The sequence below is a fragment of the Hyperolius riggenbachi genome, chromosome 1, assembly GCF_040937935.1.
Source record: "Hyperolius riggenbachi isolate aHypRig1 chromosome 1, aHypRig1.pri, whole genome shotgun sequence".
Lineage (NCBI taxonomy): Eukaryota > Metazoa > Chordata > Amphibia > Anura > Hyperoliidae > Hyperolius > Hyperolius riggenbachi.
Window position 1 is genome coordinate 558,443,557 of NC_090646.1, and position 26,869 is coordinate 558,470,425.

Sequence of the window (26,869 nt, forward strand, 5' to 3'; positions counted from 1 at the left end):
AGCATATTTGTATTAATCATTTTCAGGGAATGTCTTTATAAAGAATAAAGGTCATGCTGAGAATCCCCCATGAAGAGATGGACTAGCCCAAAATCTGTCCATAATGTCAGATTTCTACTACCTACTGTAAGTGACAGCAACATAGGAGAGAAGTAATTTATGGTTTATTTTACTCAGGATGAAATGTACTTCTTATGTGTATGCAAAACAAAAGTTTGCTTTCCTAAAACAGAAAGAATTTGCGATAATTCAGGTTGGAGTGAGCTCGAGATGTCTCCCAGGCACCACTGCTGAATATATGCAAATTAACCATTGTACCCTTAGAAGCTAAACACACCTCCAGAACCGCTGGAATGCAATGATGTGTCAGCTTGTTAATATGTACAGAGCCATAATAATCCAACATGCATACAGACTGTTTCGGATTGTTTGATCCTCATCAGTGCATGGCATGGATTAATTTGGCTCTATGGAGTAGGGCTTGTAAATCCGAGAGGCACAGACTAACCAGCAAGCTCATGGTGACCCAGAACTCATTGGGGTGTGTAAGGGACTACAATGGTCCTAAAAGCCCCCTTACTAAGATGTTAAGAAAAACAAAAGTTTGCTTTGTTTATGTGTATGTGTTTTAAATTTTAAGATTTTTGCGACAGTCACTCAACCTGTAAAGAAAAGCAGGACTCACCTCCCTGGATCTAGCGATGATCGTCCAGCATGAGCTGCTGTTCACAGCTCCTCTGTCAGCCCCGTACTGCCGTGTACACCCCATCTTGGCTTGATGACATCATCAAGCTGGGACCCACTATATACGGCAGTACGGGTCTGACTGCGGAGCGGTGAACAGCGGATCCTGCAGGACAATCGCCGCTAGATCCTGGAAGGCGAGTCCTGCTTTTCTTTACAGGTTTTTATTTACAGTTTGGGGCATGGAGCAGGGAAGAATGATCAATGCTAATAGGCACAGCATTGATCATTCCTCCGTGGGAGATCCACTAATTGGCTAAGGGAACTCCAGTTCCCTTAGACAATGGGTACAGAAGCAGGCTGTGACGGGAGCGCACCCGATCATTCCCAGCACTGCTTCTGCTAAAAATTATATATCTACGTCCTTGTAGCTTGGATGAAGTCACAGAGGACGCAGATATACTGTAGTGGAGAAAAAAGTGGTTAAAGCAAACCTGAAGTGAAAATAAACTCATGAAATGAAATAATTATTTGTATGCGTTTTACTAAGGATGCAATAAACATAGATCTGAGTCTCATATTTTTATGTTCAGTTTTAAGGGTTTAATTTAAGACAAATTTGCCTTGCTGAATGGAAAAACAAACAGAAGTTATGACTCTCTGAACTTTCCAGCACACCTTATCAGAGAGCCTTCTCTTCGGTCGGCTATTTTGGCTTCTATTTAATTCTCAGAAAATTACTGAATTTACACAAGCTGTTAGACAATCATTTTCATAGATACCTTTTTTTAACTCTTGTACAGAAAAACAGAAAAAAAGACTTCAGACAATTTCTTAGTAGGGAGAGTACTAAATATACCTATAATTTATAAGGTCATTTCAGATGCACTTTAAAGTATCTTTTGACAGCATTTTTTTAAACTGTATAACTACAGTGCATAATTGTTTTCCTATGTGCTTGTGGTGGTCCCCTCCATTCCTTGCTCCTCCCCCTGGTATATTTGTCATGCCAAAATAATACTGGCACTGTGAGATCCTCTGTCTTTTGCTCTGCACCAATGCAGAGGGCAGAGAGGCAACCACACTGCAGGGGAAGCGGGACACAGGAGTGAGCAGGGAATGCCTGACACATCTGTAGGAAAAGAATGCACAGAAAGCAATGCAAAACAACCTCTCAACACTGGTGACTCATCATGGAACTGTAAACAATGCAAAACTTCTCACGTCGTTTTAACTTGCTAAGCCTATTTTCGACACTGAGTTGCTTTAAATAAGTAGACATATTAGTTCTGTTTACAGCTTCCTCTGTACATAGAGTTTCAGAATTTCTGCCATCCTTCGTGTGCTTTAAATCAGGCAAGGGTAAGCAGATTCTGTAGCTGTGTTTTTGTTTTTGCAGGATTTGGCATCTGTCAAGCAAGACAGAAAAAAGAATAACAGCACTTTGTGCTTCTGGGGAGGAAAGAAAAAAAGCTATTTCAATCTGATCCAGTATTCATCTTCACACAGCACTTCAGAGAGCAACAAAATATTCATCAACACCGATCTGTTTTCAGCAAACACACCACTAAATCCAGAAGTTGACATAAAGTAAGAAAAACACAAATTTTCTTTGAAAAGGAATCTGGCTCTTCACATTCTTCATAGGCTCCCCTGCCCCCCCCCCCCTAAGTATGTATTTTTCCAGCGCTAATGATCGCCATGGCAACTCTGGAGCCGCGGCCTCTAGGGAGACGTCCTTCTTAGCCTCTTTTACATTTTAAATTTGTCTTGTCTGCTATACGCACAATATGATGAGATCACTTACTAAACAGCAGAAGTAAGCCGACAAAAATCAACAGCTGGTCATTTAACCAATAATCCATCCAGCGATATTTTGTAATGGGAAACATGGCAGGAGACTGAAAATTAGCTCAATAATGGAAAATAACACCCTTATACATTTCAGAAACAAAACAAAATGCAATTGAGCGTTCCTACAACCAGATTATTTGCACAGTGTCATCAACCAGAAGATAACATTTTAACAATTTATGAGAAAATACATAATTCAAAATGACTTCTAGTTAAAACTGCATGTAAAAAAGACAAGTATTTCAAGTGATACAGTCCACTGGCGTAACAATAGGGGATGCGACCCCTGCCTTCGTAGGGGGGCCCCCCTAGGGCCCGCTCAGGGATTTTTTGGGGGCAGGAGGGGTCGCAGCATAAGAGGAGAGCTGTGGCCGCAGATCGGTGGGGAGGGGGGAAATTTCCCCCCCCCCCTCCCTCACCTCGGGCTCTCCTCTTAGCGCTCCCCCTCCTGCAATCAATCATTGGTGGTGCTCGTGGCAGCAGGCAAGCTGAGCACATACCTCCTTCTGGCCGGTGCTCCAACGGATCACTAAGTGCTTTATGGAACTTCCTGTGTAAACAGGAAGTTCTATGAAGCACTTCGTGTTTGGAGACTTCCGGCCAGAAGGAGGTATGTGCTCAGCTTGCCTGCTGCCGCTGCGGCTGCCACAAGCACCACCAATGATTGCTTGCAGGAGGGGAGCGCTGAGAGGAGCACCCAAGGTGAGGGGGGGGGAATTTCCCCCCTCCCCACGGCCACAGCTCTCCTCTTTTGCTGCGACCCCTCCTGCCCCCAAAAAGTCCCTGAGGGGGGGCGGGCGTAATTTTTTTTTGCAGGAGGGCCCGGGGCTTGCTAGGTACGCCCCTGATACAGTCATAGTGTTATAGTCACAGACTAAGTCACAGTGAGTCAAGTGTCTGGCTGGAACTGCTAACCTTGGACTATTTGCAGACTTTATGTGAACTTATGGAGTCACCACAGCCTGGCTGGATCGAAACTGAGCTAACTTTGGACCTTATGCAGATCCCATGCGAACTCTATGCGGTCCTTATAGAGGCCCCACAAGTCTGCTCTTTGGATCTCCCCAAAATATTACATGTTGGTCGTTATTTACACCAATGTACATCTTTAATTTGTCTGTCTTGCGCTCTTGGTTATCCTGTTTGATATTCCTTTTCTGTGCTTGTCTATGCCATGTGAACCACAAATAATTCTGAGTATGACTCCTGTTGTACTTGGCGAATAAAAGTGATTCTGATTCTGAGTATCCCCCACTGGTAAATTAAGAAACTCATCAGGACCAATTAAAAGGTTTCCACGGTAAACAGGTTGAGCCAAACACTGGCCATTATAGTTGTCGCAATATCAAACGTTGTTACCGCCGCACACCAGATCGAGTACATGCGTCTGAAATTTTCCAGCATTTCTGAGCGATCAGTTCGACTGATTTTGGCCTGAAATCGATCGAAACATCGATTGGGCGTACATGTTGCGGCTCCAATTGTCCTACAATTTGATAAAATTGTTTATAATTGTATCAAATTGGAAAGTCGATCGGCCCGCAAATTTGCCTGACATATGGCCACCTTTACTGTGAGCAGCTAGAGGAAGTAGTGAGAGCAAGCGATGCAGCAGACAGAGAAGCTCAGTGATGGTTGCATGGAGGCCGGAAAGAGCCGAGTTGTTTCCAATTGAGGCTTCCTGTTGAGCTTACACTGCAGTGCAGGAGGGAGCATGGAGGGGGCCACAGGGAGTAAGAGAGAAGGAGGGAGAAGCCGCGGCTGAGTACCAATGTGGCCGTGGCTCCCCCCTCCATCACTGCGCCTTGGGCTATCCACCTGCCTTGCCCCCCTCCCCCCAGAAACAGGGCTGAGCAGCAGTGGTGAGTGAAAATACCAATATTCTTTTCACATTCTTTTTCGCAAAAATAATGTTGAATTCGATTTTCAAGCAAAAATGTTATCAAAAAATAAGTTTTCTTAATTTCTTGCGTTTATCGCAAAATGTCACGGTAAAAATAAAAAAAGCTATTTTTCACAAACATTTTCTCAAATTGAAAATAGGATTTTTGATTTTCGATGAGACAATGACTTTGGTGAAACTACTGAGCATCATCTACCTAATGCTATCGGCTCAGAGTGCACTGACCATTCAGCATTAACCAAGCCTGCTTCTGTTATTCAGTTACTTTGCATCAAGTAAATAAAACTCCATTTAAATGTTGCAGAATCATAAGCTAGTCTCAGACAGAAAACCAATATGTAATAAATGGGTATGCCTGGTAAAAATCTGCTGTGGGCAAAGCTATTCATTTCCCCTGCTGCCATTTTTCATGCAGCCCCTAAGATAAGCTTTTGTAGTCACGAGTCTAAGTAGCCTTTCCGCTGCTTTAGCTCTGCATTATGCAAGACAAATGCCACTTTGGGACCATTTGACAGAAGATTACACTGATGATCGTGGGAGAATATTGCTGAATAACGCTACAACATTATGCAAGCATTTATAGCCATTGAATACATACCTATGTAGGCTTCATCATCCTCGGGAAGCCGGTATGACGTGCAGAAATAGGAGTCGGACTGAAAAATAAATGGAGTGTTCTTAGAAGCAAGTAAACATCAATTGGGCCCTGACTCATTTAACATACAGGCAAGATCATTAGAAAGTGACAGTGTCATTTACAATGTAGACAGTAAAGCCTGGAACTTAGTGTCTCACCAGACAGATAACTGCGCAAATCAAAATAACATAATAGCAAACGTAAACTACAAACTGTGCTTTTATTTTTTAATCTGTGCCGTTTAAAAATCAGGCACAGTTTTCTCTATTTACAGCCTACTTCATCTGGTGTCTGGAGGTAAGAGTTAGCCCATCAAAGACGACAATACTCTTGGGAACACAGTGTGTGAGTGATAACTGGCTCTATTGTTGAGCCATGCATGTATCTTCTGGACCTGGATATGCTCCTATAGTGGCTACTTAATATTATGTATTTATACACCACTAGCACCTTCCACAGTGCTATTACATTGGCATGTCAGTAACCGTCCCTTGGAAAACTGAACTGCGCATGCGCAGGACGCTTACTGCAACGGGTGCATGTTCGAGCCGGGTGCGCGGAAGGGCCACACATCCCCACTTGCACACGAGTTCACCCAAAGTCGCTGAGCTACCAAGCTGCCAGCGGGGCCAGGGAGGGGACCCAGAGGACGCCGAGGGACCTTGAGGGTTATGGGGGGCTGGAGGAAGCCCCAGCCAGGTAAGTTCAGATTTTCTTTTTAAAGGTCTTCTCATGGTCCCATTAACCAGCTGAGCGGTCTGGACGAGCTCAGCTCGTCCAACACCGCCAGCGGCTGCCGCTCAGGCCCTGCTGGGCCGATTTTAATGAAATAAAAAGCAGCACACGCAGCCGGCACTTTGCCAGCCGCGTGTGCTGCCTGATCGCCGCCGCTCTGCGGCGATTCGCCGCGAGCAGCGGCGAAAGAGGGTCCCCCCAGCCGCCTGAGCCCAGCGTAGCCGGAACAAAAAGTTCCGGCCAGCGCTAAGGGCTGGATCGGAGGCGGCTGACGTCACGACGTCGGCTGACGTCGATGACGTCACTCCGCTCGTCGCTATGGCGACGATATAAGCAAAACAAGGAAGGCCGCTCATTGCGGCCTTCCTTGTTTATTCTGGGCGCCGGAGGCGATCGGAAGATCGCCTCCGGAGCGCCCTCTAGTGGGCTTTCATGCAGCCAACTTTCAGTTGGCTGCATGAAATAGTTTTTTTTTTATTTAAAAAAAACCCTCCCGCAGCCACCCTGGCGATTTAATCAGAACGCCAGGGTGGTTAAAGCAGGTATGTCAAACCGGTCCTACGGGGCCCGAGATCCTCACACATTTTTGACACAGCTCAAATGAATTGATGGGTTTGAATCAGGAAAGATGTGGTCCAACAGGTAGAACACATTCCTCTTTCTCAGTCCATCCTAAACACTGGCATGGAACTGGCCCTCCAGGCCTGGAGTTTGACACATGTGCATTAAAGCAACACACATCAGATTCTATTTAACAAAAATGAAGCCAAAGTAGATGTCATGTGTGAAAAAGTACTCCCCATGGTTCAGCAGCTTGTAGAGCCATACCTTAAAAGTAACCATTTTCTGCGTGGCTTTGTCAGTCACTCATGTTATTGTGGAGGGGTTTTGGACCTGGAAACCTTCCAGTCATTGGCCTCAATTCACTAAGCTTTATTAAACACTTTATCGAACGTTTGATAATTTACCTCTTGGGTAAAATCTAATTTTGAATTCACTAAGGTGTTACAGATTTATTGAACGTTTTATCGATAAAATATTTATTCAATAAATCTATAACACCTTAGTGAATTCAAAATTTAATTTTACCCATGAGGTAAATTATCAAAAGTTTGATAAAGTGTTTGATAAAGCTTAGTGAATTGAGGCCATTGAGTCAACCACAAACTCCTCCGTATAGCAATGTATACTAAAATTAAATATGAGGCCATCCACATAACAGGTAAAACTTGGCACTTTAGCTAAATACACCCCTCAGCCTGCATTCTGACTTGGTATTTGTTAAAGCAAACCTGTAATGAGGGATCCTCATAAAGCCCACCGTTGCAGCATAGGATCCTCTTCATCTCTTCTGGCTGTGCTCCCAGCCATGGATGAGTGAATCCGGACTGGGCATGCATGAATAAGCAGGAATGACCAGTAGAACAAAGCGCCTCATGCATGGGGAAAAAAGTGCTTCATTCTACTGGGCATGCTTAGATCTCATTTGTGCATGCCCAGTCTGGGTGTGCTCGTCCACGGACCACAGTCACATCATTGGACAAGCTTTGTCTAATAGGTTTAGAGGAACCCTGCACTGGAACAGTGGGCTGTAGGAGGATTCAAGAAGCCTCTGGACTATCCACAGGATTCCTACTACTGAGGTAGGTATCTTACTTTTATTTTAATTTTTCGCTTAAACGACCACTGTCGGGAAAATCGTAACATTTAAAATATATGTAAAACCATATAAATAAGAAGTACGTTTCTTCCAAAGTAAAATAATTACCGACAGGTTTTGGACTAGACTATCTCTCCATAGGGGATTCTCAGCATGGCCTTTATTCTTTGTAAAGACACTGCCTGAAAAAAAAATGTATGTAAAAGATGCTGGCCAACCTCCCTGTTCACCATACACTTGTTTGGCAGTTGGACAGAGGAACTGCCATTCACTAAGTGTTTTTGAAAATAAAGTAAACACTGAGAATCCCCATGAGGAGATGGACTGTTCCAAAACCTGTCGGTAATGTCAGATTTCTACTACTTACTGTAAGTGACAGCAACATAGGAGAAAAGTAATTGATGGCTCACTTTGCTCTGGAAGAAACATACTTCTAATCTGTATAGGTTTACATATATTTTAAATTTTAAGATTTTCATGACAGTGGTCCTTTAAGGTATGCTTTAACCACTTGCCGACCGCACACTCATAACGTGCGTCGGCAAAGTGGCAGCTGCAGGACCAGCGACGCAGTACTGCGTCGCCAGCTGCAGCCTAATTAATCAGGAAGCAGCCGCTCGTACGAGCGGCTGCTTCCTGTCAAATCACGGCGGGGGGCTCCGTGAATAGCCTGCGGGCCGCCGATGGCGGCTCGCAGGCTAGATGTAAACACAAGCGGAAATAATCCGCTTTGTTTACATTTGTACGGCGCTGCTGCGCAGCAGCGCCGTAAGGCAGATCGGCGATCCCCGGCCAATCAGCGGCCGGGGATCGCCGCCATGTGACAGGGGACGTCCTGTCACTGGCTGCACAGGACGGATAGCCGTCCTGTGCAGCCCCGATCACCGGGGGAGGCAGCAGGTAGGAGAGGGAGGGGGGAATTTCGCCGCGGAGGGGGGCTTTGAGGTGCCCCCCCCCGCCACCCACAGCAGGCAGGAGAGATCAGACCCCCCCAGCACATCATCCCCATAGGGGGGAAAAAAGGGGGGCAATCTGATCTCCCTGCCTGCACCCTGATCTGTGCTGGGGGCTGCAGAGCCCACCCAGCACAGATCAATCAAACCAGCGCTGGTCCTTAAGGGGGGGTAAAGGGTGGGTCCTCAAGTGGTTAAATAAATAATGACACCCTGTAACATGCCACGTGTATCGGTTTATTGCAGTTCTTTCACAATTTTAAGATCTGCTAAGGACCAGATGATTTTTTTTTTTACATAGTATAGAGTTGAAAGAGGGTGTTCTTTATCTTTCTCACAATGTTAGTACCATCTTCTCTCATGGCAAGGTACAAGGTAAATATGCAAAAATGGGTGGGGGACTTATATGGTAAGTATATCCCTAGTGGTGTTCCACCAAATAATCACATAGATATATTATAAGGATATCAAAATGTAAAAATAGAACTACAGAATTCAAGTCTTAATCATTATCTTTAATATTCAAAATTGCAAAGAACTTACAAACAATGTCTTCAATCGTGAAAAAGTGCATCCATCCAATAACAATAATAGGCATATGAAGTCTTTGCTAACTTTGTTTTGTCTAGATGCTTTGAGTCTTTCAATTTTAATTATGCATGATCTGTTTACCAAGTTTTTTTGTATTAATAAGGCCTGAAGAAAGGTTGTCATGACCTGAAACAAGCTGGGGTTGTCACTTGAAAAAACAAACAAACAAAAAGATTACAAATTGTTGGGCCTCATATGCCTATTATTATTGGATGGATGCACTTTTTCTCGATTGAAGACATTGTTTTCAATTATTTGCCATTTTGAATATTAAAGATAAAAATATAGAATTTGGTTTCCGTAGCTCTATTTTTACTTTTAGATATCTTTGTAATAAATGAACAAAGAAAGGCATAAACATGGGTGCACTATCAGAGGTGGTTTACGATCGTGACTAAAATGGAGTCAAACGGAAGCCAGAGAAAATTTGTGAAGGAAGACTCTTTCACAACATTACATTTATTACGGAAATAAAGGTTTAACCATTTACCATACTAAAGTGTGTCTAGTGCCATGAAGTGAATAAGCTATGCTGCCCAATCTGAAGAACTATTTCAGCTTATTCCGGTAATCAGGGCTGTGGAGTCAGTACAAAAATCCACCGACTCCGAAGTTTAGGATTCCACCGACTCCGAAGGTTAGGATTCCACCGACTCCACCTCCTCAACTCTGACTCCTCTAATTTGCATATTACAATCTTGTTGATTGAAAGTATGTTACATGAAATGCATCGCTTAAAGTGGACCCAAATTAAAAATACAAGAATTCAGAAATAAAATCTATTTTCTAAATTCTAATAATAAATAGCAGCCTTTTTTCAGCTGCATGATGACAAATATAAAATATTTTACATTTATTGGAGGATCCCCTCCCTTTCTTTCATATTGCCGGGACTGAATCCGGCAAACTGGTGGAGTAGGTGGTGTCCAGTAGTGTTGGGCGAACATCTAGATGTTCGGGCCGAACATGGCCGCGGTGTTCGGGTGTTCGAGCCGAACTCCGAACATAATGGAAGTCAATGGGGACCCGAACTTTTGTGCTTTCTAAAGCCTCCTTACATGCTACATACCCCAAATTTACAGGGTATGTGCACCTTGGGAGTGGGTACAAGACGAAATTTTTTTTTAGCAAAAAGAGCTTATAGTTTTTGAGAAAATCGATTTTAAAGTTTCAAAGGGAAAACTATCTTTTAAATGCGGGAAATGTCTGTTTTCTTTGCACAGGTAACATGCTTTTTGTCGGCATGCAGTCATAAATGTAATACATATAAGAGGTTCCAGGAAAAGGGACCGGTAACGCTAACCCAGCAGCAGCACACGTGATGGAACAGGAGGAGGGTGGCGCAGGAGGAGAAGGCCACGCTTTGAGACACAACAACCCAGGCCTTGCATGAGGACAAGAAGCGTGCGGATAGCAATTTGCATTTTGTCGCCATGCAGTCATAAATGTAATACAGATGAGAGGTTCAATAAACAGGGACCGGAAACGCTAACCCATCACAGATGTTCATTGTTCATGTTACTTGGTTGGGGTCCGGGAGTGTTGCGTAGTCGTTTCCAATCCAGGATTGATTCATTTTAATTTGAGTCAGACGGTCTGCATTTTCTGTGGAGAGGCGGATACGCCGCCGATCTGTGACGATGCCTCCGGCAGCACTGAAACAGCGTTCCGACATAACGCTGGCTGCCGGGCAAGCCAGCACCTCTATTGCGTACATTGCCAGTTTGTGCCAGGTGTCTAGCTTCGATACCCAATAGTTGAAGGGTGCAGATGGATTGTTCAACACAGCTACGCCATCTGACATGTAGTCCTTGACCATCTTCTCCAGGCGATCGGTGTTGGAGGTGGATCTGCACGCTTGCTGTTCTGTGTGCTGCTGCATGGGTGTCAGAAAATTTTCCCACTCCAAGGACACTGCCGATACCATTCCCTTTTGGGCACTAGCTGCGGCTTGTGTTGTTTGCTGCCCTCCTGGTCGTCCTGGGTTTGCGGAAGTCAGTCTGTCGGCGTACAACTGGCTAGAGGAGGGGGAGGATGTCAATCTCCTCTCTAAAGTCTCCACAAGGGCCTGCTGGTATTCTGCAATTTTGACCTGTCTGGCTCTTTCTTCAAGCAGTTTTGGAACATTTTGTTTGTACCGTGGATCCAGAAGGGTATAAACCCAGTAATTGGTGTTGTCCAGAATGCGCACAATGCGTGGGTCGCGTTCAATGCAGTCCTAGGCCGAAGAGGTCATAGCCTAGGGTCACAAAACCTGTTTATTTGGCAATTTCAATGGTGGCGAGTCTGACGTACATAAATCGCAGCAATGGCCGTTAGCAACGTCTGAATCTCACGAAATGTCTCATGCAGGTAGAAGACATATTGTTAGACTTGGGCTCCAAAGATGAGTTCCCTACATCTCTGCAAACCAGAGTTACAGGGCTCCAAATTTGGTAAAATCCCCCATAGGCTTTCATTGGGCCTCCTATTTACAGTTCCAAAATCTCACATCTTTTCAAAGGGCAATTACTCAGCAGTGGCAAATTTTCTAGCATTGTAGGGTCCCTTAGGGGGAACATGACTGGTGAGTTTCAGGCCCCTAGGCCGAAGAGGTCATAGCCTAGGGTCACAAAAACTTGTTTATTTGGGCTATTTCAATGGTAGTGATGGTGACGTACATAAATCTCAGCCATGGCCGTTAGCAACGTCTGAATCTCACGAAATGTCTCATGCAGGTAGAAGACATATTGTTAGACTTGGGCTCCAAAGATGGGTTCCCTACATCTCTGCAAACCAGAGTTACAGGGCTCCAAATTTGGTAAAATCCCCCATAGGCTTTCATTGGGCCTCCTATTTACAGTTCCAAAATCTCACATCTTTTCAAAGGGCAATTACTCAGCAGTGGCAAATTTTCTATCATTGTAGGGACCCTTAGGGGGAACATGACTGGTGAGTTTCAGGCCCCTAGGCCGAAGAGGTCATAGCCTAGGGTCACAAAAACCTGTTTATTTGGGCTATTTCAATGGTAGTGATGGTGACGTACATAAATCTCAGCCATGGCCGTTAGCAACTTCTGAATCTCACGAAATGTCTCATGCAGGTAGAAGACATATTGTTAGACTTGGATTCCAAAGATGGGGTCCCTACATCTCTGCAAACCAGAGTTACAGGGGTCCAAAATTGGTAAAATCCTCCATAGGCTTTCATAGGGCCTCCTATTTACAGTTCCAAAATCTCACATCTTTTCAAAGGGCAATTGCTCAGCAGTGGCAAATTTTCTAGCATTGTAGGGACCCTTAGGGGGAACATGACTGGTGAGTTTCGGGCCCCTAGGCCGAAGAGGTCATAGCCTAGGGTCACAAAAACCTGTTTATTTGGGCTATTTCAATGGTAGTGATGGTGACGTACATAAATCTCAGCCATGGCCGTTAGCAACGTCTGAATCTCACGAAATGTCTCATGCAGGTAGAAGACATATTGTTAGACTTGGATTCCAAAGATAGGGTCCCTACATCTCTGCAAACCAGAGTTACAGGGGTCCAAAATTGGCAAAATCCCCCATAGGCTTTCATTGCCTCCCTATTTCACTTTCCAAAATCTGACATCTTTTCAAAGGGCAATTGCTCAGCAGTGGCAAATTTTCTAGCATTGTAGGGACCCTTAGGGGGATCTTGACTGGTGAGTTTTGCCACTGCTGAGCCATTGCCCTTTGAAATGGTGTGAGATTTTGGAACGGTAAATAGTAGGCCCAATGAAATCCTATGGGGGATTTTACCAATTTTGGACCCCTGTAACTCTGGTTTGCAGAGATGTAGGGACCCCATCTTTGGAATCCAAGTCTAACAATATGTCTTCTACCTGCATGAGACATTTCGTGAGATTCAGACGTTGCTAACGGCCATGGCTGAGATTTATGTACGCCACCATCACTACCATTGAAATAGCCCAAATAAACAGGTTTTTGTGACCCTAGGCTATGACCTCTTCGGCCTAGGGGCCCGAAACTCACCAGTCATGTTCCCCCTAAGGGTCCCTACAATGCTAGAAAATTTGCCACTGCTGAGCAATTGCCCTTTGAAAAGATGTGAGATTTTGGAAAGTGAAATAGGGAGGCAATGAAAGCCTATGGGGGATTTTACCAATTTTGGACCCCTGTAACTCTGGTTTGCAGAGATGTAGGGACCCCATCTTTGGAATCCAAGTCTAACAATATGTCTTCTACCTGCATGAGACATTTCGTGAGATTCAGACGTTGCTAACGGCCATGGCTGCGATTTATGTACGTCAGACTCGCCACCATTGAAATTGCCCAAATAAACAGGTTTTGTGACCCTAGGCTATGACCTCTTCGGCCTAGGACTGCATTGAACGCGACCCACGCATTGTGCGCATTCTGGTCAACACCAATTACTGGGTTTATACCCTTCTGGATCCACGGTACAAACGCAATGTTCCAAAACTGCTTGAAGAAAGAGCCAGACAGGTCAAAATTGCAGAATACCAGCAGGCCCTTGTGGAGACTTTAGAGAGGAGATTGACATCCTCCCCCTCCTCTAGCCAGTTGTACGCCGACAGACTGACTTCCGCAAACCCAGGACGACCAGGAGGGCAGCAAACAACACAAGCCGCAGCTAGTGCCCAAAAGGGAATGGTATCGGCAGTGTCCTTGGAGTGGGAAAATTTTCTGACACCCATGCAGCAGCACACAGAACAGCAAGCGTGCAGATCCACCTCCAACACCGATCGCCTGGAGAAGATGGTCAAGGACTACATGTCAGATGGCGTAGCTGTGTTGAACAATCCATCTGCACCCTTCAACTATTGGGTATCGAAGCTAGACACCTGGCACAAACTGGCAATGTACGCAATAGAGGTGCTGGCTTGCCCGGCAGCCAGCGTTATGTCAGAACGCTGTTTCAGTGCTGCCGGAGGCATCGTCATAGATCGGCGGCGTATCCGCCTCTCCACAGAAAATGCAGACCGTCCGACTCAAATTAAAATGAATCAATCCTGGATTGGAAACGACTACGCAACACTCCCGGACCCCAACCAAGTAACATGAACAATGAACATCTGTGATGGGTTAGCGTTTCCGGTCCCTGTTTATTGAACCTCTCATCTGTATTACATTTATGACTGCATGGCGACAAAATGCAAATTGCTATCCGCACGCTTCTTGTCCTCATGCAAGGCCTGGGTTGTTGTGTCTCAAAGCGTGGCCTTCTCCTCCTGCGCCACCCTCCTCCTGTTCCATCACGTGTGCTGCTGCTGGGTTAGCGTTACCGGTCCCTTTTCCTGGAACCTCTTATATGTATTACATTTATGACTGCATGCCGACAAAAAGCATGTTACCTGTGCAAAGAAAACAAACAGACATTTCCCGCATTTAAAAGACAGTTTTCCCTTTGAAACTTTAAAATCGATTTTCTCAAAAACTATAAGCTCTTTTTGCTAAAAAAAATTTTCCTCTTGTACCCACTCCCAAGGTGCACATACCCTGTGAATTTGGGGTATGTAGCATGTAAGGAAGCTTTACAAAGCACAAAAGTTCGGGTCCCCATTGACTTCCATTATGTTCGGAGTTCGGCTCGAACACCCGAACATCGCGGGCATGTTCGGCCCGAACCCGAACATCTAGATGTTCGCCCAACACTACACGTGACCTGTTCGGCCAATCACAGCGCTAGCCGAACGTTCGGGGAACGTTCGGCCATGCGCTCTTAGTTCGGCCATATGGCCGAACAGTTTGGCCGAACACCATCAGGTGTTCGGCCGAACTCGAACATCACCCGAACAGGGTGATGTTCTGCAGAACCCGAACAGTGGCGAACACTGTTCGCCCAACACTAGTGTCCGGCAATGGAGGAATTGCTAATGGTTGCCTCCAGTATAACCCTAGTTATGAAAAGAGAAGGGTGAAAAGCATGCACTGAAATGCTCATAGGCTTGAAGGAGAGTTTATTTATCTCTGTATGTGTTAGAGTGGTGCAACTAAATATTTTTAATTTAAAAAATGTTTGGTTTGGGTCCGCTTTAACTGCCAACGCTTAGGAATTTTAAAAGACAACTGAACAGAGGCATATGGAGGCTGCCATAGTTGTTCCCTTTTAAACAATACCAGTTACCTGGCTATACAGATGATCTTCCGTGTGCATTTGGAAGCGCGTATGACGTGGCAACATGCTGGAACGGCAGAAGGCTATAGACAGCCCTTCTGCCGTTCACATCAAATGCGCTGCGCAGCAGTACAATGACTTATCATGTGCTTGCATACTGCTGCATGCATTCTGCCCGCAAGTGCAGAGCTGACCCATTCACTGTGAATGGATGGGCTCAGCAATGCAGCGGGTAGCAGCGCAGATGGCGTGCGATCGTACGCCTTGCGTTCCGATCGCGCGGCCATCTGCGCTGCACAGATGTGAACGAGGCCTAAAACTAGACCTTGGTAAAAGTACTTGTAAAAGGTACAGACAGGAACAAAGAACATCTATCAGGCCCTAAGCAATGTAACTGTGGGTACATGTAAGAGTGATGTGCAGGTACTCTGTGTTCAATGTGCAAAGCATTCTTAGTGGATTCCCTGCAGCTCTGTGGGGAGTGCATATGTAGAATTTAGAACTACTATGTAACAAAGTAAACCTGAGACAGATGAAAATTTTATACATACCTGGGGCTTCCTCCATCCCCCTTCAGGCTAATCAGTCCCTCGCTGTCCTCCTCCACCACCTGGATCTTCTGCTAGGATTCCAGGCACTTGAGCCAGTCGGGCGTAGTGCGCATGCACACACTCCGCCTCCAGGAACGTACTACATTTGCGCAGCACTATAGCGCAGATGCAGAATGCTCCTGGCTGTGGAAGCAGCACGCGGCCGCACTGCGTTGACTGGCTGAATTACCGGGACTCATAGCAGAAGATCCAGGTGGTGGAGGAGGACAGCGAGGGACTGATTGGCCTGAAGGGGGCTGGAGGAAGCCCCAGGTATGTATAAAAAAAACTTTTCTTTTCATCCGTCTCAGTTACCCTTTAATTTGTAGTCACCAAACCAAATTTTAACAACATATCAAATTATTTGATTTAATGAGCAAAGGGAGTGCATACATTTGCATAAATCAGCATCAATGCAGAATTATTTCCATCTCATTGACCATCTCTATTAGTGACACAGCTACACATTAAGCTTTATTCTTACAGCATAGATGTTATTTAGTATAGCTAAAAGATTCCTGTGTACACATCATATATACTGTACAGTCACAATCAGATATGTATATCTGACTTTAAAAATACGGGGACTGCTTTATTGAAGCAGCACAAGTAACTATTTTTGTGTGGTTTGTTTCATTTTTGTGGGTTAAGCACAGCTATTACTGTATATATGATTTATAATGACTATTATCTGATAAATAGAACATTTTATCATATTTTCTATTTTAATTACAGTGTAAATTCATTAGAAGTCGGAGTTGGTGCATTTTTTCCTGACTCCGACTCCGGGTACCCAAAATTGCTCCGACTCCTCGACTCCGACTCCACAGCCCTACCGGTAATAAAACCAATAAAAATGATAGACTGTAATTTTATATAAAGCTTGCAAAAATACCTCATTCTCCATTTCATTTCCCATTTAGATTTCTATATTTCCATTATGATAGGTCGCTGAATTTGCACTGGTATCATTACTCATGTAATTTTTATATTTCATGCTGCGTGTGTGTGTGTGTGTGTCACCTTGGGTACACTTTAACCTTCCTGGCGGTAACCCCTGCTGGGCCGATTTGCTTAGTTTTTTTTTGCTGCACGCAGCTAGCACTTTGCTAGCTGCGTCAGCACACCGATTGCCGCAGCCCCGCGCTCGATCGCCGCTATCTGTCGCGCCGCCCCCTCCCCCCAGACCCCATGCGCTGCCTGGCCAATCAGTGCCAGGCAGCGCTGAGGGGTGGATCGGGACTCCCAATGAAGTCACGACCTTGTCATCCCACCCCGTCGCCATGCCGACGGGGGAAGCCCTCCAGGAAATCCCATTCTTTGAACGGGATTTCCTGATCGGAGATCGCCGAAGGCGATCGAAGCGGGTGGGGGATGCCGCTGAGCAGCAGAATTTATTAGACCGCCAGGAGGGTTAAACTGGAGAGATGTGCAAGCAATGAGGAAACTTTGACACCAATTGTAGGAGACATAATTTTCTGGTGACACTAGACACAGAGCATTTTCATGACAAAGGACATTGCAGTAATCCAGGCAGGGGGCAAACATGCATGTATTGTCTTTTTCTCGGGGGAAGGTGTTAAACTCTCGTTATGTCCACCCTTCGACCCTCTGACTCCAACCTCACTATCAGCAGTGTTCAGTGTCAACCAACTGGAGGCCATCAAGTTTGAAACTCCTCTAAGCAGCTATTGATGTATATTGATCCTGCAGGCCTGGTGCGGATGCATTTTCTGCATAGCTATGTGCCCATGTTACCATTATTTGTCTTTATAGATGGGCCTGTCAAACGCTAACCTCTATCTGTTAAACATGGTAGTACCCACTCCACCATTATACGTCTTTACAGATGAATCTGTACGGCACCATTTTTTTTGTTTATACAAGGGTCACCCAGAAAGTAACAGCCATTTTCATTCAATCAATTAAGAGATGATTGTCTTTATTTTACTTTATACACACAGTATTTTCAGATGATTTCTCCACGTAATCACTTCCTTTATTTAACCCATTCGCGTTCCGTCGTTTTCACTTGAGAAATGTTCACCTCCCATTCATTAGCCTATAACTTTATCACTACTTATCACAATGAACTGGTCTATACCTTGTTTTTTCTGCCACCAATTAGGCTTTCTTTGGGGGGTACATTTTGCTAAGAGCCACTTTACTGTAAATGCATTTTAACCCTCCTGGCGGTATGAAAAATTCCGCCAGGAGGCAACGCGGCAGGTTTTTTGTTGTTGTTTTTTTTAAATCATGTAGCGAGCCCAGGGCTCGCTACATGATAGCCGCTGCTCAGCGGCATCCCCCCGCCCTCTTCGATCGCCTTCGGCGATCTCCGATCAGGAAATCCCGTTCAAAGAACGGGATTTCCTGGAGGGCTTCCCCCGCGCCATGGCGACGGGGTGGGATGACGTCACCGACGTCAGCGACGTCATTGGGAGTCCCGATCCACCCCTTGGCGCTGCCTGGCACTGATTGGCCAGGCAGCGCACGGGGTCTGGGGGGGGGGCCCGCGTGCTGCAACGGATAGCGGCGATCGGGCGCAGGCCGGCGGCGATCAGTGTGCTGGCGCAGCTAGCAAAGTGCTAGCTGCGTCCAGCAAAAAAAAAAATTAAGAAAGTCGGCCCAGCAGGGCCGGAGAAAACCTCCTGCGCGGCTTCTACCGCCAGGAAGGTTAACAGGAAGAATAAGAAAAAAAACTGAAAAAATTCATTATTTCTCAGTTTTCAGCCATTATAGTTTAAAATAATACATGCCTCCATAATTAAAACTCACGTATTGTATTTGCCCATATGTCCCGGTTATTACACCGTTAAAATCATGTCCCTATCACAATGTATGGCGACAATATTTTATTTGGAAATAAAGGTGCATTTTTTCCGTTTTGCATCTATCACTATTTACAAGTTTAAAATAAAAAAAAATAAATATAGAAATATTTCATCTTTACTATTTTTTTAATAGTAAACATTTTATTTGTGTAGTTTTGGGAGGGTGGGATGTAAACAATAGGTTTATAATGTAAATGTGTGTTGATTTTTATTTTTTTTTTACTTTTAGTTGTAGTATTACTTTTTGGCCACAAGATGGCGGCCATGAGTTTGTTTACATGATTCACTGATTGCCTGGCTAACGAACCGTGGGCCGGGAGTGCGCGTGTGCACGCACGCGATCGGCAGCGGGAGGGTGCGGTAGCGCGCATGGTTCCTGGACGTAGTTTCTACGTCCAGGAACTAAAGTAGGTTAAGCATTTATCATACATTTTTACAAGTTTTTAATGCCTGTTGTAGTAGCATCACATCCCTCACCTGTGAGTGCTGCTGAACCAACTGTTACTGGCGTTCTACAGTCAAGTGACAAGTGGTGCAGAGACTAACCTGAGAGATGCAAATTGAATTCCACTAAATAAAGGCAGATGAAAGCAAATGGCTGTTAGCATCTGCATGTACGAGGGTAATCCAGAAAGTAACGCGACCACCATTATAAATGTCTATAGTGGGGAATGCATTGTACTCCTGCATTACATCTGCCGTACATGCATAAGCCCCTATCTACCATTACATGCACCTACTTGAGTTTTTAGGGACATGTAAAAATGACTGACATCCACAAATGTAGATATCAGAACAAGTCATTCTGTTTTGGATGACTAATGTAGAATTCTCTTTGCTTCAGGAACATCTTTGGAAAGGTCAAGATCTTTCTAATAGTGGCTAACAATTTTGTCAGTGAATGGTACATTTTTAAATAGTTTTTCCTAATGAATATAGTGGTTAAGTGTAATAAACAGCAATGTCAGTGTAAATTATTTCAGACTGTTGGCAGGTATGCTAGAGGCTTGAGCAATTGCAAATCTAGACCTGCATGCCGGGCAGAGCTGAAATCTAACCCGAACCTGAGAGAAATGACATAGCTTCTGCTTCTCTGACCTTTGAAATGCCAATCATTTATCATACAGAAAACACAAAACCAGCAGGAAATCAATGAAGTGGTGCCTTGTATGTTATTCGCTACATAAAAGTTGATGGCTGTGGCTTCATTTGTCTCAGCAAGGACACAAAGTACGCCTCCGGTTTTCTGTGGTAATAGCGTGGCCCTGCTTCAACTTTCTCTTTGGTTTAATGAGTTCTGCAGAACCGGATGAAACATTTGGACTTTGCAGTGGTTTGAAAACACCACAAGACTGATCATAGCTCACATAGCGCAAGCCTGCTGCTGGCAATGCTGAGCTCCAGTCAGAGTCAAATATGTGAACAATTCAGATGGAATGACTGTAGCTCAGGAAATACATGGAATTTATTAAGGGGAAACAATACAACGGCCAGAAAAAAAAAACCCACAATAAAGGAAAGTATCTGAACCCTGTGACTGTTTGAATATTTCAGTATTTTTAAGAATTAGATCACAATAATTCTCAGTGGCATATCCTGCCTCATCAAGCAATGGTGGTTAGAAGGAACTGGGACAACAAACTACTGTTGTCTCGGGTTTTTTACAGCATGTGCAAAATGAACATATTGGGTAATTCCACTTAAAAGGTCCACAAGCATATGGTGACATTTGAGACTTTCAACCAAAACAGCTAAGAATCTCAAGATAGGCAAGTTGGAAAAATATTTGGAGCTTAACCTTGACTGGCATGTTGGTTTTGGAGCAGGTAAGTGAGAGCAGGGGTGGGGGGGTTAACTACAGGGAAGCAGCCTTTGTGACTGCAGGGGGGGGCTCAGAGGTGTGGGGGCCTGACTACTAACCTCCCCTTCCTCCAATACTACAGATGAGGTGTTTTTATTGCCACACTTGTTATGGTTGTTGTGTGAAGATCCTGATGGTCACACTTGTTATGGTTGTTGTGTGAAGATCCTGATGGTCACACTTGTTATGGTTGTTGATTGTGTGAAGATCCTGATGGTAACACTAGTTTTATGACCCTTGTAAGATGGGCCCCCATTGCTGTGACGGTCACCATGGGGAGGCAACATTAATAGCCCTTTTCCACTAGCTGCATTTTGACCAAAAACGCAAAAAACACATGCGCTTGCTGATCTTGGGTGGCCTTTTCCACTGCTGCGTTACGATTTAAAAACAAACAAACGTATGTCTGTGCAATTATGATGTGTATTGCGTTTCAATGTAAAGTATAGGAACGCATGAAAAACGCATAGAAATGCATTTTGTATTGATTTAACCACTAGTATCTATTTTCAAAAATCAAGACAAGACTTGCCAATCAGAAAAACGCAAAAAAAAAAAACGCACATCAAAATAGGTCAAAAACGCAAACGCAAGTCCCTAAGGGGACTTCATCAAAGTGTTGCTGGGGCTCCATGATTTGTAGGCATGCCCCTGAGTGAGAGCTATCTGATTTCCACAAAGAAGCACAGCAGCACAAAAACAGGTCTTTTTAACCGGGAAACTGAACACCCAGACTAACTCCTAAAGCCGTCGTTCCCTAATCAAGCCTAGCACCTAACCTTAACCACCAGCCTATACTTAGTGCCTGGGCTGTGGAGTCGGGAGTTGGAGAAATTTTGGGTACCTGGAGTTGGAGTCGGGATTTCATAAACTAAGGAGTTGGAGTCGGAGTTGGAAGATTTTTGGACAAAATTCACAGCCCTGGTAAGTATTAGGCTAAGGAGTCGGAGGCATTTTGGGTACCTGGAGTCGGAGTCGGCAGTTTCGTAAACTGAGGAGTCGGAGTTGGAAGATTTTTGTACCGAGTCCACAGCCCTGCTTAGTGCTAGCACTCCTTCCTAACCTATGTCTTATAACATAGCCCCCCCCCCCCTCCCTCTATTACCCAAACACAAACTTTTACCATATAAGGAATCCTTAAACCATTCACTTGACACAAACCCTGGATTATCCCTGCAAATAAAGTCCAACACAAACCTTTAAACTGATTTATTTCCAACACTAATATAACCAAAAATATCTGCCTTATACTAACCATAACGTGGCAATGAAGTGGATTTTGATCCAAACCTTTATTCAAGCCTGTAATAACCAATCCTGTTCACCCTCACACCAAAAACTAATATCTGGAGTGCAGATAATACATTCCCTTACATGGCACAAAAGTGTGCAGACGCTGTACAGCTGAGCTCTGTCACAAAGGGGAGCGTGGCTGTCAAAGGGTCTCAGCAAGAGGCAGTGGTGTCGAAGAGGACACAGGACTGTCCAGAGGCTTCTCTCTACCTAGGTAAATATCTAACTTTTTGTTCCCCAGTCAATACAGGTTTGTTTTAAGTGTCAGCTTGGAGTTTGCATATTTCAAAATCCAAATCACTGAAAGCATAAGTCCTATTCTAATGTTATCAGGGGCACTGAGCACTCAAAAGTAAAACTCTCAGTAATAGCAAATCTATTGGTACACAGAAAGCTACTGCTGTACTATACAGCTTACCCAGGAATCCGGGAGGGTTGTCCCATGTCACCATCCCCCAATCAATAATGATCTGCAGGTTGGACTGGAAGTGTACTAGAAAGTTTATGTTGTCAAGAAGACATACCTAGAGGTTCGCCTATCTTACAGAAATAACACTATTACATAGTGACAATATTTATGCAAAACAAGTTTTCTCAGACTGTACAATGTTTGTTTGTTGGCCCGTCGTTGTCGACAATGACCAAGAACATCATACAAAGGAGGATGACGGGTACAATGCATCCAGCTGTGGCTAAACAGTCTGATGGGGACTCAGAGAACTCTGCCACATGTAGGGCACAAGTAGTATGGTGGGATGGTTGGCAGAGCATTGGCTGTGGATTTGTGCAGCTCACGCTTCTTCTGAGCCTCTTCAATCCTACTCTGCCCATAGGAGGTAGCACCCTTGTTAATACAGCTTTGCCAGGTGGGGCGATCTTGTGCTAGGCTCTCCCAGAAGTTCGGGTCAATGCCTAGGCTTTTCATAGAGACTTTGAGCATGTCCTTAAGAAAACCAAATAGGTTTCTGTTATCTTCTAGGCATCACACAAATCATTATTATTGCATATTTATTGAGCCTCCAGTCATCTTCCACAATGCATTTAAATAGTGTATTTAGCAATGTCACTAACTGTCCTGCAGAGGAGCTCACAATCTAACCCCCATCATAGTCAGCCATTGCCTTATGTTCCTATCACAGTCTATGATCTTTATTTTTTTTTTGGGGGGGGGATTCACCTATTTGTATGTTTTGGGGAAGTGAGAGGAAACTGGAGTACCAGGAGGACATCAATGCAAACGTGGGGAGAACATACAAACTCAGTGCAGATAGTGTCATGGCCCAGCTTTTAATCAGGGACTGCATACCACTAGATGTCACTCTATGGGAGCCTTTGCCAGCTGACAGCTGTAGCAGAACAGTGGTTTGATCTCCAAGCAGTCAGACAAACCGCTATTATGGGATATAAGACAAGCAGGACTGTGCTGAACTCACAGCACTAGCCTCGCTATCCGCTTTTAATTTTTGCCTTTAGATTGGGTTTAAAAAAATGCCACAAGCTTTAGTGATGTAGTAAATTGCCCCCCAAAAATTATCAGATTGTCACATTTATGATCATTAATGAGCATACTTACAGGGAAACACAGTCAGTGAAACACGAGAGATTTATGAATAAAAAATGAAGATATAGAGTAGACATAACAATAACAGAAAAACTATTTACATTAAAAATACTCACATTTTTCACTCTATGCTTGAAGGAAGTGTGCAGAGCAAAAAAAAATATTTAGCCAATAACACTTCTTGGGTATCTGTAACCTAATCCAGATCTGTTATTCTGGCAGTCACAAGAGGCCCATATCTGACAAGCTAGCGCCAACTCCCATTCATAGCCTCTCCATGCAGAGGCCAAATTGATAAGACCCTGTTACTGAATAGTTTATGTCTTGGAACAGCTCCTAAAATTACTTCCTTATCTGCTTCAGCAGTTCTAAGAATAGATATGATATGGCACACTGACATATCAAGTGGAAGCATAACAAAGAATGGGGCACTACTGAAATAAAGGGATATTACTATATATTACTGTATAATGCCTATTTTACATTGTTAATGTGACATTCAGGTGTATCAGGACTGAGAGCGAAGACACGCTGCAGCAAACCCCTGACACACAGGATGTTTACTGGGCATACAATATACACAAAACTCGACAAATAATGCTAAGGCTTAGTTCCCACTAAAGCGGAGAATGGACATTTTTTTGTCTGTTCTCCGTTCATTGCTAAACTGACGGTGTCACTCTGTGGGTCACTCTTAACTGTCACTCTGTGGGCTCTTTCACACCGAAAATCGAGAAACGCAAACGCATTTTTCCATTTTTAGTATGTTGGCCTTAATCCAAACGTAGGAAAAATTTAGCAGAAAATTGGGAACGCATTCAGTAGAAACTCATTCCCACAACTGCAATTGTAACTTTAATGTACTTGCATTGGAAAACCTCAAGCCTTTCCAAAAATCATACAGAACGCAGCTGGTGTGAAATGGCGCTGAAACGTTGCAGAAAGTGAGCCGCACAGAAAGTGATAATTCCGTGCAGGCGTATGCGTTCCCACATATAATTTATGGCGGTAACGCACCTGCCAAGGCGCTACATGTCCCACTGCCGATCCTCGGTCCCTGTACGCAGCCCGGCAGCTGGCAGAAGCAAGGGGATCTCCACTGAGCTGCAAATGACCAATGGGAATCCTCATCAATAGGGAGAATTCTCATTGGTTAATGGTGGACCAATTAAAATTCTCCCTGTTGCTAGGGAGAACTGCAGTCTATGGATAATTCCATATTTCTGCCGGCCTTCTGGCTGAGTACACTACACACTAGTTGCCGCCGATTCCACCAAGAGTTAACCAAATCCCAGCAACACAGTGAATTAAATTAAAGTCCCAGATGACCAAGTAGGGGTAACTGTTTCCTGCAGCACTGCACGAGGCTACTAGATGAACAACAAGCTCCAGCAGTCCCAAGTACATGCTTTCACATCACCACGATCCACATACTCCTGAACACAGTAGACAAATTACAAATTTGGGTGAAATTACAGTAAGAAGCAGGATACTAGGAGAACAATGTCTCTCTCTCCCCCTCCCCAAGTGTGTGCTTCTTGCAGCCTCAACAATGACACCCTTCTCATGGGCAAACTCAGACTTGATTTGCTGGGTCTCTGTAATATCACATGATCATGCATCTAAAGGTGCATACACACGTCAGATTTTCGCAAACGACCTGTCGTTTGGACGTTTGAAGCGCCAAGCGGATCACTCAAGTCCAGTCTTATCAGCTGAACGACGGACTGTACACATGCCCGATTTGACGTCCAAACAACTGGATGAAAATCCGACGTGTTTATGTACCTTAATACCCTGTTTGCATGTATAACCTTGTACTATGTTATATAAAACTGTTTCCTACCTCTTTGTCTGTCACCCCTTGTTTACATTATATGTATCCCTATTTATTGCACAGAGGTGCATAATATGTTGGCACTTTATACATACAATAAATAATAATAATCGATTTAAAATTAATAGTGTAGGGTGGATTGGTTTGGATTTTCAAACAATACAAAATTATTGACTAAATTTAAAAAAAAAAAAAAACTGGAAAAAAAACAACCTATGGCATATGTCCACCTAATTTTCGGTATGATAGATCTTAACTGTTCAAGATTGGGGCACCCTGGTCTGAACACAAGAGTACACCAGATGCTGTACACTCTATATCCTAGCTTCAACTTATGAAAACCCCTCTCGATAATGGCATCAATTCACTAAGCTTATCTCCTGTCTTTAATAACTGTTCTGAGCTGTTTCTACAGTTATCACCATTATATCACCATGGTGATAACTGTAGAAACAGCTCAGAAAAGCTATTAAAGACAGGAGATAAGCTTAGTGAATTGAGGCCAATGTCAGTTCCCTACAGCTTTTGACGGAACTCAACTGACCATATTTTAACACTCTTCACTCCTTTTGATAAGCAGGTAGTCTCTTTCAATTATCCTCTTTTAAACTGGAACATTCTGACCTCTCAGAATGGATCTGGAGATGGAGGTAAAACCCTTATCACTCCCCACTCCTCTTGATAAATAGGCAACACTTTTCATAAACAAGTCGTGCTCTTTATAAACAGAGCAGTGTCTCTGCTTCGTTTGTGCCCCTTTAATCAAGTCTTAGTTCTTACTTGGGCAATTTGCGGTGAATCGAAATGCAAACACCTTGCCTGCACCATTTTCAGGCATTCCCGGCGATCGCGTTTCAGTGCTATAGAAGCACTAAACGCGATCGTGGAGAAATTCCTGCACTGTCCAGTGATTTTTCCTAGTGAAAATCGCGGAAAAAAAATCACTCCCGCAAAACACCGGCAAAAATCGCCAGTGTCTTGCGCTTCTAAGTGTGAATGGGACCTTACAGATACACACTTAGCTGAACAAGGCTGCACAATACTGCTAAAAGAACAGGCCTAGCATAATCTTATTATGTCATTTTCATATTTATAATTTAGCCCACATCAATTCAATTTTTGCAAATATGATGCTTGCCTGCTACCAATCAGGAAATCGAACATTCTTAATTGATCATTTATAAATATCCAAAATCAGTCAATGGGAAGTCAAAGAGATGTTAATAATATATCATGTAAACTACATGCAGCTTAACAATGGGCCAATCAAAAATATTTCCTGCTCATTTTGTTGGCCCTGTTCCAATCTGCATACAGTTTGCATATAAGCTGGAATCATTAGTATCTATCTCATTGACCATCTCTGGTGGCCAGCATGCACACATGTGAATTTTCTTTGTTTAGAAGGATCAAGCAGCTATCAGGGTGGCTATGGGAACGCCAGAAAACCCGCTATGAGAGTCAATTAGTGCATACAGCCTAGTGATGAGTCTATTGCTATGGAGAGGAGGGACGATGGCGAGGTGCACGATGGAGTGGCCTCCAGTAGGCAAGGTGAGGAGGGGAATAATGGGCTCGGGCATTGCTGTCATTAAGGATCTGGTGTGCCAGAACTTTATGCAACATCATGGGACACCTGTACACACATTGTATTCTATGCCAAGATGGTGCTGAATTGTTGGCTGAGGGTCTTCTAGGAAAAATATTACCGTTTGAGGCCTTTTTCACATGGGAGACTACACTGCATCCCTGCCTCTATCCACTCTGAACCCAGCATC

At 44.1% G+C, this 26,869-nt stretch overlaps 1 protein-coding gene and 1 long non-coding RNA gene across 9 annotated transcripts in view; one reads left to right on the forward strand and one right to left on the reverse strand.

The window, feature by feature from the left end:
- The window catches only part of LOC137526525 (uncharacterized), a 31,705-nt gene extending 28,897 nt beyond the window's left edge, over positions 1 to 2,808 (forward strand). The window contains exon 3 of the long non-coding RNA XR_011023115.1: positions 2,084 to 2,808. This is a non-coding gene — a long non-coding RNA (uncharacterized lncRNA). The remainder of the gene's footprint in view (positions 1 to 2,083) is intronic.
- Positions 1 to 26,869, reverse strand: part of PAM (peptidylglycine alpha-amidating monooxygenase) — a 265,286-nt gene that overhangs the window by 199,629 nt on the left and 38,788 nt on the right. For all 8 annotated transcript variants that reach the window (XM_068247473.1, XM_068247472.1, XM_068247471.1 and 5 more), the window contains exon 4: positions 5,040 to 5,097. In XM_068247473.1, the coding sequence (XP_068103574.1) occupies positions 5,040 to 5,097 (58 nt within the window). The remainder of the gene's footprint in view (positions 1 to 5,039; positions 5,098 to 26,869) is intronic.